This window comes from Sarcophilus harrisii, chromosome 1 (assembly GCF_902635505.1).
Source record: "Sarcophilus harrisii chromosome 1, mSarHar1.11, whole genome shotgun sequence".
NCBI classification, from domain to species: Eukaryota; Metazoa; Chordata; class Mammalia; order Dasyuromorphia; family Dasyuridae; genus Sarcophilus; species Sarcophilus harrisii.
The window spans coordinates 663,843,260-663,856,677 of NC_045426.1; the positions used below are offsets into that span (position 1 = coordinate 663,843,260).

A 13,418-nucleotide genomic window follows, 5' to 3' on the forward strand; every position below is an offset into this window, starting at 1 on the left:
ACCTAATTAGCAAGAGTATTGGCTAAAGTGGAGATCCTGCTCTGGACAGTTATCTCAAAAGATTACCTGCTCTGGTCTCTCCTTCATGCTTCTTCCACAGATGCAGCAGAGTAGTTTCTGCCCAAGGCAGCTAGGACCTTAACATTTCTGTCTTTCCCGGCCCTTCTAACCCCAAAATAAGGCATTGGATCCTAAGGTCTGAGGTCTCTCTAACAATCACAGAATTTGAGTGCAGCTAGCTAGTCCAGCTGATAGACTAAAGCAATCCTCACCCAAACATGAGAGTGGTCAGTCAGCGTCTACTCACAGGTCTCCAAAGAAGAGCCCACCACCTTTGAAGGGGGCCTGTCCTTTGGGAAATCTAGAAAGGCTACATGGTTTTTCTTGACATCAAACGTCAGTGGCAGCTTCTGCCCATTGCACCTGGTTCTGCCCTCTTAGCCTAAACAGATCAGGTCCAATTCTTCACATCACAACCCTTCAAACTCATTCCAAAAGCGAGGGGAGTTCTAGAAAGGGAATATGGGGACACAGTATTACCTGTCCCTTTTTCAAGTGCCTGAGAGGGTGTTCTCTCTGTTAACCCTAACCTGGAGGCCTTTTGGATTTAACTGTATTGACTCCTAACCTTTCCAGAGCTACCTTTCTGGCTCCTCCTGGAGAGAGAGAACTGGAGCCCAACAAATGATAGCCCAGGGGGACGAGAGAAGTAGAAGGCAGTTAGGTAATTAGAAGCTTTGAACATTTAGGAAGTGCTAAGTACAAAAGACAATCTAATGGAAATACAGAGGAGTGAGTTCTAGGGCTGATATAATTCTGCAGGATAAAGACATTACAAGAACATAGTGAAATCCAGAGGAGTGTCCTGGTGTTAAATTTGAAGTTATCCTTTTGCAACAAGAGTTCTCTAAAATTGAGCCTCCTTTCTCCTATACTCGTGGGAGAATGTGTCACAATGTTTTGGAGGGGTGTTTTACTACGTAAATTTCAAAAAATCTACTTGACTGGCTGACTTAACTGATTAGCTGATTCTTAACTGGTAACCTTAATTGATAAATTATTTCAGTGGGGACTCAATAGCCTAAGAGAATCACTCGCAACAATCACCCACGGACCGCAGAAACCCCAATGGGGATATGTTGCTAAGAACTTGGAACTGGAGAGTCCTCTGTGAAAATGGGAATTGGGATGAAGCTGGTCAGAGCCTTCACTGACTAGAGAAGTAACAGTAATAGTGACAAGAACTTCCATGCACGTAGCACTTTAGGATTTCCAGAATACTTTACTTAGCTTGTCTCATTTGATCTTCAGAGTAAAACAGGTTATCCTGCAGGGATTATCAGCTTGATTTTGCAGATGAGGAAACTGACCCAAGATCAGAGAATGACAGAATCTCAGATGTAAGAGAAATCTCAGTGAGGTTATGTGGTTCCAACTAACTCTGTATAGAAATTTCATCCTACAAGTAATCTTCCAAGTCTGATGAAAGAGTTCTAGAGATGGGGAACTCATTTCCTTGTAAGGCAGTCCATTCCACCTGGGTATATCTCTAATTCCATTTTTCTTTACACCAAGCCTAAATCTGCCTCTGGGAAACTTATTGCTGTTTTCAATTTTGTCTCCTCCCCTGAGACCAGTCAGAACTTTAGCATGACAGCCCATCCAAATACATGAACAGCCACCATGTTCCATCTCACCTCCTAGTCCACGTCTTAGTCTCTCATGACTAAATACCCCCAGATCCTTTGTCCATCCATTATAAAGCATGGTCCCCATACCCTTCATCATCCTGATTATCCTTCTCTGAATGTTCTTAAATGTGGTATCCAGAACTGAACAAAATCCTTGGGAACTCTGACAAGAGCAAGGATTATCACTGCCTTACCTCATTATGGATGCTAGAGCCCTTTTCAATGTAGCCTAAAGCCACGGTCTTTTTGGCTAGTGATATACTAAAATCATCACATTTGAGCTTGTAGGTCACTAAGATAGCCTCATCTTTTTATTTTTAAAGGTTCTCTTACTATTCACTTACTAATCATCAATGAAATATATAGCAGGTTTTTTTGTGATAAGAAAGAATTGGGGGATCAAGGGGATACCCAATAGGAGAAAAGCCTAAAAAAGTTGTATGTGGCTGTGATGGGAATATTACTGTGCTATAAGAAATGATGAGTAGACTGATTTTGTTTTCTCAGTAGTTTTTTATTTTTTCAAATACATGCAAAGATAGTGTTCAACATTCATATTATTATTATTATTATTATTTGCTGAGGCAGTTGGGTTTAAGTGACTTGCCCAGAGTCACACAGCCAGGAAGTGTTAAGTGTTTGAGGCCAAATTTGAACTCAGATCCTCCTGACTTCAAGGCTGGTCCTCTACTCATTGCGCCACCTAATTGCACCTTTCAACATTCATTTTTATTAGACTTTTTTGTTCCAAATTTTTTCTCCCTCTCTTCCTTACCTCTTGCCTTCAAGACAACAAGCAATCTGATATAAATTAAACATGTAATTCTTTTAATCATATTTCTATATTTGCCATGTTGTACAAGAAAAAAAATCAGACCAAAAGGTTAAAAAAACCCACGAGAAAGAAAGAGCAAACACACAAAAAATGTGAAAACACTATGCTTCAATCCACATCCACAAAGTTCTCTTTCTGGCTGCCAATGGCATTTCCCATCTCAAATCTGTGGGGTTTGTTTTGAATCACATCACAGTTGATCATCTTACAATCTTCTGTTGGGTACAATTTTTCTCCTTTCTAAGAGCAGGCAGCTCTTAGAAAAACCTGGAAAGACTTTTATGAACTAAACAAAGTCAGTTGAGCAGAACTTTTAACCAGGAAAACATTGTATATAATAATGGCAATACCATATCATGATTAATTGTGAATGACTTAGCTATTCTTAGCAATACAGTGATCCAAGACAATTCCCCATGAACTGATCAAGTCTGAATGCAGATCAAAACATAGTATTTTTCACTTTCTAGATTTTGTTCATGTTTTTCCCCCTTTGGATCTGTGTCTTCTTTTACAACATAACTAAGATACTAATATGTTTTGCAGAATTGAACATGTATAACCTATGTCAAATTGCTTACTATCTAAGGGAGGGTAGAAGAGAAAAAATGTGGAACTCAACATTTTTTTAAATATTAAAAATTGCCTTTCCACATAACTAGGGGGAGAAGAAATGGTGAGCAAGATATTCTCAGAAAAATCTGGGAAGACTTACATGAATAAAACAATATGAGCAGAAGCAGGAGAACATCATACACAGTAATGTTGGGGTTCATGGGAGACCCCAAAAATGTTGGGTTTCAGACCAGTGTCGGCAAGGTATCTCAAAAGAATTTGTAGGCTCTGACCCATCTTCAAGTCAAGGGGCAAAGTTTATTATATTTGAAATGCCAATGAAAGCAGGTTAAGTTCCAAAAAGTTAGCAAAGAACCAGGAGTGAGAAGATAAATGTATAGGGAAAACTTAGAGAGACAGGTCCTTCATGTCATGATATGCTAATTTTATGGCTTAGAGGTGGAGTTGAGGAGTGGTCTGGTTCTAACTTTGTGCACAGGTTCAGTACCCACCGTTCTCTGGGCAGACCTTGGAGTATCTGAAATGATACTAGGTCAAGTGGCAGACACCCAATTTTATTCTGTTCTTGCTTCAACTTTAAGCATCTCATTACTATTGCTCATTAGTCTCATAAACCCTGTTATCACTGACCAGGAGGCTGTTATCTGACAGCCAGCAATATCTGCGGGCTCAGCAACCTGCTCAGGGAGAGTAAACTGGGGCAAAGTAGCCTAAGAGAAGAAACACGCTTCCCAAGGCCAGGTGGCCTTAAGGTTACAGCTACATTTTTCCCAAGGGGTGTACCACATTACTCCCCCCCACCAAACAGTTGGCACCTAAATTCTTGGGGGGGCAAAAGGATGAAGATCTCATCTAGAGTTACTTCAGGCTGAGAAGGGTTACAAAGCTGACCCTGCCTAGTGGGCCAGACGGAGGAGAGGATGTGAAATAGTGGCAGCAGCACCTTCGGGGGAGCTGCATCTCAGAATCAGGTAGAAGGTGAAATTCAGGTTGAACAAGTTGTTGGAAGTACATGGTTTGCTGCCTAGAAGAGACAAAGTTCACAAAAAAGTTGAATAACAGTTGGCATGGAAACATGAGTAACAATACCCTTGCAGGTAAAGGCTTTCTTCCCCTAGATGAAAAAATTTGCAAAAATACTCAATTTCTGAATAGTACATATGTCAAATAAGGCATTTATAAGAAAACATGTTTATACCATAGGACACACAGTACAAACAGATTTATTTCCACAATAATAATTAATTTGAACAAAATTGACTTTTTCATTGATGTAATCCAAAATAGCCCAATAAATTACATCCCTCTAAGAAAACTGATTGCATTAAAATTCTCTTCTCTAAATCATACTGAAAGTGTTTCGGATTTAATTTCAACAATCAATAGAATAACAGGTTCCATAGACAGTGTATCAATAGCCAAATATTCTTACATCATTTCAAAATATTTAAGAACCTTATTTCATACAGATAGATATCTAGTAACAAGCAGATGACTAGGCCAAATACTCATTTACCTAATTATTTAGAATATAATGACTGCATATTTTCAGATTGAAAACAGCAAGATCTTATATACTTGTATTGGATTCAGAGCTTCTACTGACTACTTGCTTTGATTATAGAAACTTACTATAAAAGGAAAAAGTAGGGGCATGATTATGAAAGCATCCTCGAGGCTTCAGCCTGAGAGCACATACATGGAAGAATAAAACATCCTTAGCTCTGTTTGAATAGGTTATAGTCACAGTTGACAACCAATCATGGAGCACCAATTCCATCTCATAGCCACACAGGAATGATCAGGTAGGAAACATTTTTGTTGAAAAAGAACACAACTGGGAAAGTGAGTCAGAAAAATCCGACCCTGAGCAGAGACCAAGGTTGTCCTTCCAGCTCTTGCCCAGCCAGTGACAATTCAAAATGACACTTTTCTGATTAACTTATAGCATTCTCTCAAATGATGGATTACTGATTTAACAAAACATCAGAAAATCATATTCAAATTGAAAACTCAAAAGAATATCAGTTACAATCCCAAGAGATTTTATCTCAAATGGCAAATTCTATTAATCACAGCTTAGGGCTAGATACATTATTTTTACTTTCATCAAGTTGAAATTAGCAATAAACATTTACCAGGACACACATACATAGGAGATTTTATTTAACATCTTTTATGTGTTTTTTCCTTCTTGAGTTGAAACTCATCCTGGTGCAAAGACCAATCATTAAAAATAATTCCTATATAATAAACAAGCTCACTTCTCATGGCTAATGACTTGCATATACTGATAGTTTCAAGAAAACTGCGAAGCTTATAAATTAAGAGGAGTTGACAGAGACCCCAGAGAAGGGGCTGATCTTGCTGTTCCCATCTGCCCAGTCCAACTATTCTTAGAGCTTTTGTGGGCTGTGCTATTTGATACCTCCTCTTACTCTGTGAAAGGGGAAAGGGGGCTTCATATCCTCATACTTGAAGGTGAACTGGAAATTGAATGGGTGCCCATCATTTGGAGAATGGATGAGTAAATTGTGGTATATGAATGTTATGGAATATTATTGTTGTGTAAGAAATGACCAGCAGGAGGATTTCAGAGAGGCCTGGAGAGACTTACATGAACTGATGCTGAGTAAAATGAGCAGAACCAGAAGATTATTATATACTTCAACAACAATACTATATAATGATCAGTTCTGATGAACCTGGCCATCTTCAGCAATGAGATGAACCAAATCAGTTTCAATTGATCATTAATGAACAGAACCCACCCAGCAAAACAACACGGGGAAATGAGTATGGACCACAACATAGCATTTGCACTCTTTGTTATTGTTTGCTTGCATTCTTGTTTTCCTTCTCAGATTATTTTTACCTTCTAAATCTGATTTTTCTTGTGCAGCAAGATGACTGTATACATATATTTAACATATACTTTAACATATTTAACATGTATGGGACTACCTGCCATCTAGGGGAGGGGGTGGAGGGAAGGAGGGGAAAAGTTGGAATAAAAGTTTTTGCAAGGATCAATGTTGAAAAATTATCCATGCATATTTTTTTAAAAAAACTATAATAAAAAAGAACATATGTATTCACATTTATATGACATACTATGCTAATTTCAACTTATATTTGTTTGAAAGGGGATAGCACCTTCCTTCATAAATTCAGGTCTTTCTATGTTTTTTAAACCAATCTGCTCATTTCCTATGTCACAGCAATATTCCAACCCAAAATGTCCTGAGAACTTGTCTAGGAAAATTTTCCAATTTTTCACATTCCTTCTCTTCTTAGTTGAATGGGTTTTATACAAGAAAATTTCAATTTAAAATAATCAAAATAGATAATTTAAGTTTTTAAATTTCTCTTAAATTTAAGTATGAATTTGAATATTAGTGTGCTGTAATAAATAATGAATGATGTATACAAAGAAGCTTGGAAGATTTATAGGAGCTAATGCAGAGCCAAGAAAATATGCCCAGTGATTATCCCAGTGCAAATGAAAAAAATAAAAGACAAAACTAAATGCTTTGAAGTTCTATTGGTGAAGCTTGCCCCAAAAGAGAGAGATGAGAAACAAAGCCTCCTTTGCTTCTTTGTAAGATTTGGGAAGTGGTAGGCACTGCATATGCTGTCAATTTTCCTGCTTTCCCTCTCCATTATGTGGGTTAATTTTTCTGAATAATTTTTCTCTTTTTTTTTTTGTAACTCTAAAAGTATTCAAGATATAGATATTACCTCTCCAAATCCAACACCGACGTTCCAGAGGAACAGTCAGAAGTACTGCTGGCTGCTAGTCTGTATTTTTTTTCCATTTAGGTCCTTGAAGCCTTCATCTATAGACCCATAACAACTCCACCCCAACCTCATCCAGTCACTGTTCCCCTCAGTAGGAAGAAAGAAGACAAGCTTTGTGTTAACTTTTATTAGCAAATATGGAAGCCAGCTCTCGGCCCTCAAATTGGGCCCCAGGTGCCCAAATTCCTGTGAATTCCCCTCCCTTCTCCTCCCCCAGGCCAGAGAAGGAGAACACAAGCCAAGGACAATCCCACTTTGGCTCCCAAATGGCAGGGGAACTCCTGGAGCCCAGGCAGGAAGGTTCATCAGCCCAGGAACTCCAGATATGAGGGCACGGGGAATCACAGGCGGAGGACCCAGCCTCTCCATCCCAGATGCTGTGTTCTGGCTCCAGAGCAACCGGGAGGGCTAGCCAGGGGAGGAGCTGTCGGTGTCGAGGTCTGAGGATGCAGCCGCGCCTGGGCTGGTGGTCCAGGAGGGCAGGTAAACTGGGGCGGGCCCGGAGTCAGCCCCGGCTTGGCAGCAGTGGCAGTGGCGGCTGTCCAGGCTCCTCCACAACAGGTAGTAGCTGAAGTAGACAGTGCAGAAGAAAAGGGGAGTCCCGCAGACCATGACTATGATCACCACCATCTTCTTCTTCAGCTGCTCTGGCTGGGCCGGGGGCAAAGTGCTGGCGAGCTGGGCCAGCGACAGTGAGTGGAAGGAGGCGGCTGGCAGGGGGGAGCACGAATGGGTCTCCTTGTCCAGGGCGTGGTGGGGAGGGCAAGCTGTGCAGGCATGGGCCGAATGGCCTTGGCAGGTGTAGCAGGAAGGGTGACAGCTGGCACAGATCCTCACCTTGGAGGCCGGATGCCCAATTTCAGGGGTTGGGCCCTGGCGAGTCTGGTTGAAATATCGGGGCGGGCAGTAGGACAGGCAGAGGCGACCCAAGATGTAGTAGGGGCTGGTACACTCTGGAGGGAAAGCGGGACACGGACAATGAAACTGGACACGCCAGGCCAGGGTGATCGGGGCAGACCCAGGATGGGTCGGAGGGACCCAATAATGTTTGCCGCATTATTCGGGGAGGCTGACTCAGAGAATCATTGGATTGCACATTTAGAGCTGAAGGGACCCCAAAGCCCAGCAAGATTCCCCCCATTTTACAAAAAATGACTCATGGAAAGATTTAAGTGATATGCCAGGTCTTCTGACTCCATGTCCCCCCCACCCCGGGCACAATGATTCCTGTGCCCCCTGGTCAGGGGTGGAGCAGGGGCCAGAGCCTAGTCACCTTGGCACAGCCCCATGGCATCTTGTTGCAAGCATTCACTGGTCACCGGTGTGCCCAGCGTCCGGGCCAGCGTGTCCTCCTCAGTGCCATACAGAATCAGCGTGTAGCTCTGCAGGGTCCCTGGGAAGTGGGAAGAAGGCAACCCGGATGACCGCCTTGGCCCAGAGCACTGGGGCAGCCCAGCCCCTGGTGCAGAATCCAGAGAGGGCCTGACCCCCCTCCCTGCCTTCCCCAGGTTCTCACCAAAGTTATAGAAATAGCCTTTGTTCTCCAGGGTCAGCGTCCACACACCCTGAGGCTTCTCATCCCAGAAGTGTGTGGACATGAAGATCCAGTTCTTATAACCCCGGCTGCTGGTGTCGAAGGGCCTGGAGGAAGGAGAATGGGCTGCTGTGGGGAGAGCTTTGGCTCTAGAATTCAAATGTGGCCCCAGACACGCGTTAGCTGTGTGACCATGAGCTGGAGAAGTCACTTAATTAACCCCTGCCTGCCTCAGTTTGCTCATCTGTAAAATGGAGACAATAATAGCACCTCTCTTCCTGGGTTATTGTAAAGCTATTTCATCACTTGTAAAGCCCTTTGCCAACCTTAAGTCACTAAATGCAAGCTATTCATAGCAGGAAGAGGTCTGGACCGTTTGGGGAGAAGTGAAGGTTCAGGGAAATTCTAAGCTGCAGTCAGGCCCTCATCATCTTGCCTCAGCTATTTTAAGACTAATGGGAGAGAACAATTAGAACCACCTCTAGAATCTCCCCATCTCCGCGGCTGCCTGAAGAACTGTCCTAATGCACAATTTTTACTGATCCTGTCACTTGTTTCAAAAAAAAACAATCCAAAAGCCCAAACATGCAAAAAATCCTGTTAGTTCCTTCCTGCTGCCAGATAGATAAAGCATGAATGCCTGATCCTATCATTCAAGGCCCTTCCCCACCTGCCTCCAACCTGCCCGATCTCATCTCCTTCCTTTTCTCTACCTTACAATCTGGCCAAACTCCACCAGATCCATCCTTCTCCATTCCCTCCACCTCCGAAGGGTCTCCCTTCCTTCAAGGTGTGTTACCTGTGCCACAGAATCACAAGATCGCAGAGTTGAAAGCCAATTTGTGGTCTTGTGGCTAAGGGCGCTGACTTGGAGGTCAGGAAGAGTGAAGTTCACACTGCCTCAGACATTTGCTTGCTAAGGGACCTCGGGCAAAGTTATTGAATATCTCAGCCTCAGTTTTCCTTCCACTTCATTCTCCATACAATTACCAGAATTATCTTCCTGAAGCATAATTCTAACCCCATCACTGCCTGCTGAAAAATCTCCAGTAGTTTCCCTAGGATAAAGTCTCAACTGCTCATGTTGGCACTTAAGTCCTTCTCATGTGGCCCCAGATTTGTGTCATGTGCCTCCCTTTGTTGCACGCCAGTCTACATCTTAACCAGACTTGCCTGCTGCTCCTTGTGTGTGATATTCCATCTCCTCTCTCCATCCTTTGCTTCAGGATGTCCCCTTGTGCCTGGGATGCATTCCCTTCTCCTCTCAATGTCTAATGCCCTTCAGAGCTCATCCCCTGGGCTCCCATCTGCAGGAAGCTGTTCCTGACCCCTTCTTCCACCCCCACCCACCCACGGCCCCAACTGCCTCACCCCCCACCTTGAAATTGCCTCATTTTTAACTTAGTTTATGTTTGTATTTAACGTATGTATACACTTATCTCCTCAAGGTTATGAGGAGCTTAACTTCTGTAAAGCATTTTACAAAACGTAAATTGCTCAAGAAATTCTAGCTAGATTGAGATTGATGATTATGTTACATCCCTCGGTAGAATTTAAGTTCCTTATATTCTCTCTTTTCATTGTTTTTGTCTTTGCATTTCCAAAAGTACCCACTAGGCATTTAATAAATGCTTATTGACTGATCATCCAACTTTTGCTTAAAGAACTCACACAAAGGAGATCAAAACTGAATGTGGCCCTCCAGATTTGGTCAGTTCAGGGCAACATGCTGTGGTCAGAATCTATCATATCTCCTTATTCCTGCTTGCTATTCTTCTCCATTCAGTTAAAGATCCCATTTGCTCTCTCCAAATCACATTATTGATTTAACACTGAGTTTGCAGTTCACTAAAACCAGATCTTTTTTCAGATGAATTTCTGTCTAATCATACTTTCTCCCATCTCGTGCTTTGTGAAATTGATTTTTTGAATCCAAAGATTTGACCTTCCATTTATATCTATTAGATTTCATGTTAAGATTCAGCTCAATATTTTTGCCTGTCGAGATGTTTTGTTTGTTTTGTTTTGTACTCCTGACCTTCCCTTTCAGTGTATTAATTATCTCTTTTAAGCTTTGTACACCACTGGCAATCTTGGTAATATGCCAGCTAAGACTTATCCAAGTCATAATATGTTTTTAAACAACATTAAACAGCCCTGAGTCATGCATAGATCCCTGTGGCATTCCCCTAGAAATCTCTTTCTAAGATGGCCTATCTTCAGTAACAATTACACAGTAGCCATTCACTCATCCAAGCCCGAATCTATCCAAATGTGGAGTCAGTCACTAATGTAACTGTTTAGTCCACAGCTCTCTACTTTGTCCACAAGAATAGCACGAGACTGTCAAATGTTTGCTAAAATCTACATGATATCTACAGTATCTCCTCTCACTTCGCAGTCTAGGAGCGCTAACAAAATGGAAAATAAGGTTAGCTCAGTACCTCCTGACCCTGAGGAAGCCAAGTTGGCTTTTGGCGATCAGTGCTTTGTTCTCCATATGCTCGTTCACTTAACAATTTTTGACCCAGACCTATAATGTCATAGGTTTGGGGAACTTCAAGTGAGGAACAGCTTTTTATCAATGCAGATCAGCAGCTCTTCTACAGTTTAGACAGAGAGGGTTATTACCTAGGCTCCTGAAGGGTTGTGTGACCTGCCAGGTTCACAAAGCCAGGGTGATTAAGAGACAGGCTTTAACCGAAGCTGCCCTTTACTCTTAGAAAATATGGTCTAAAATCCTGCCAGAATTAAGCCAATCATGGTGGTCTTTTGTTTGCAAAAGATCTTCTTCTCCTTCTTCTTTTTAAAAATCAGAACAATTGCCTTTCTCTAATCCTTGGGAACCTCTCCATAATTTTTTCATTCTCCATAATTCTCCATAATCTTTCAAAGGTCCCTGGGAGTGGCTGAGCTATCAAATCTGGCAGTTCCTTCAGTTCCCTGCCAAGGACATAGTTGGCTTGGGCCAAGTGAGTTGAACTCATCAGTTATTTGTCCTTCCTCTCATTTGCTGTACATTATCTCTTTAAAAAGTTGATTAGTCACTTTCTAGACCCTCTGCCTTTTCAAAGGACTGATCTCATCTTCCCTTTGTCAGTGTTGCATTTGATCTTGTCCTAATCCCTTTTAATTTTGGTTAAAGAATCAGCTCCTGGAGGGCAGGACCTCTGTCCTACTGATTATTGGGTCTCAATTCCCTTGCTCAAGGACTATGAACAAGAAATAAAATTAAACAGGATGAACTCACCTGACTGCCACTAGTGTGGAATGTGTGCCCATGGGGCTGGTGAGTGTTATCTCCAAGTCCCCTCGGCGACTGTAGGTGAGGGACAGCTGTACCTGGACATGCTCCAGTGAGCGGATGTGAGGATCTTCCCCTCCGCAGGCTGACACGTTTCGGCTCACATGCATCCTTGACTTGATAGAGCTGCCCAGGGATGGGGTTGGGGATGAGAATGCAGGAGTCACATGGAGTAACTGAGACCCTCTTCACCCTGGGGTAGGGTCAGGAGCAGGGGAGAACGCAGGAAAGTGACTGGGTCCTAGGTAGGCAGGGAGGGAACTTAGAGGATGTCAAAGTTAGGTGCAGGAAGTCAGAACTGGGAGGGTTCTTAGAACACAGAATGTCAGAGCTGGGAGAGCCCCTAGAACAGGATCCTTAGAACCCAGGATGTCAGGGCTGGGAAGGCCTTTAGAATATAGGATGCCAAGGCTGGGAGGGATATTAAGACAACTATCAGAGCCCCCAGAATATGGAATATTGATACTCTAAGGATCTATGTTTTTTATCTGGGGTACACTGACTGAGTTCCAAACCTGCTCTTTCCTAGCCATATGTGCTTGAATAAACCCCTGCCTTTTCTAAGGCTTTAGTTTCTTCTTCTATAACATGAGGACTGGCCCCCTTCCAGCTCTAAAGAGTGATTTAATGAATCCCAGCGCCTGGGGGTACATGTTGAGGAGGGGAGATGCAGAAAGGGAGGGGGCCCTCACATGGGTGTGTTGATGATCTTGATAGAACATTTCAGTTGGGGTCGAGTCATAGTCCATTTCTTGGCCAAGTCCACCAAAAGCCCACCATTCAGCAACCCATAGCCATAGTGGTGGCTTACTGTGGGGAGACAGGTGAGGGGTGATCTGTTTCTTTGTTCTGGAGTCCAGGGCAGACCCTCCAGGGGTAAAGGTGAATCCCTCCCCTCCCCACACACCTCACCTTTGCGTCCCACTCCATTGGTGGCCCAGTCCTCGGCCTGCAGTTGGGCTGGCTTGGAAGCCCTCACTACTAGATGTTGCATGTCCCGCCAGGTAAGGAATGGGCTGTGGATGAGAGGACAGGGTCAGAGGTGGGAGAAGGGGAAGGGAAAAAACTCAGGATCTGAAGGGAGACAAGAACAGAAGATAGAGCCAAACTGGAGGAATTGTCATAGGCGGGAGAGCCTCAGAACATGGATGTCAGGGCTGAGAGGGCCCTTAGAACCCACAATGTCAGAGCTGGGGGGGCCCTTAGAACAGGGAATGTCAGGGCTGGAAGGACCTTAGAACCCAGGATGTCAGAGCTGGGAGGGCCCTTAGAACACATGTCAGAATTAGGAGGAATTTTAAAACATAGAATATCAGGGTTGGAACCATACAGAATGTCAGTGGTAAAAGGGACTTTAAACATCATTTGGCCCACTCTTTCCACTTCACAGATGAGGGACCCATGAAGGGGTAGTACCTTCAGGAACGATGCCACCTGCCCCCTTTCCCTCAGGTGTGTGAAGGAGGGTAGGATGTAAGGGATGGGGGGAGGGCCCTTTGGGGACAGAGGCGGGGGAGAAGAAGTCCAGACCCAGCCCGGATTCACCTACTTGGCTTCCAGGGCAAGCGCGATCATGCCGGCGGCCAGTGGCGCAGAAGCTGATGTCCCCGTGTGCTTATCTGTGCACTTGTGGTGCAGGTCTGTGGTCACCTGGGGAAAGGCGTTTGGAGGTGGGGG

The 13,418-nt window shown here is 43.4% G+C and overlaps 1 protein-coding gene across 1 annotated transcript in view; it reads right to left on the reverse strand.

The window, feature by feature from the left end:
- Positions 1-7,020: 7,020 nt before the first annotated feature.
- PCSK4 (proprotein convertase subtilisin/kexin type 4) overlaps positions 7,021-13,418 on the reverse strand; it is a 31,651-nt gene continuing 25,253 nt past the window's right edge. The window contains exons 9-15 of the mRNA XM_031948066.1: positions 13,291-13,391; positions 12,654-12,757; positions 12,434-12,551; positions 11,688-11,867; positions 8,420-8,544; positions 8,177-8,296; positions 7,021-7,856 (exon numbers count right to left, since the gene is read on the reverse strand). Coding sequence (XP_031803926.1) covers positions 7,312-7,856; positions 8,177-8,296; positions 8,420-8,544; positions 11,688-11,867; positions 12,434-12,551; positions 12,654-12,757; positions 13,291-13,391 — 1,293 coding nt within the window. The 3' untranslated portion in view covers positions 7,021-7,311. The remainder of the gene's footprint in view (positions 7,857-8,176; positions 8,297-8,419; positions 8,545-11,687; positions 11,868-12,433; positions 12,552-12,653; positions 12,758-13,290; positions 13,392-13,418) is intronic.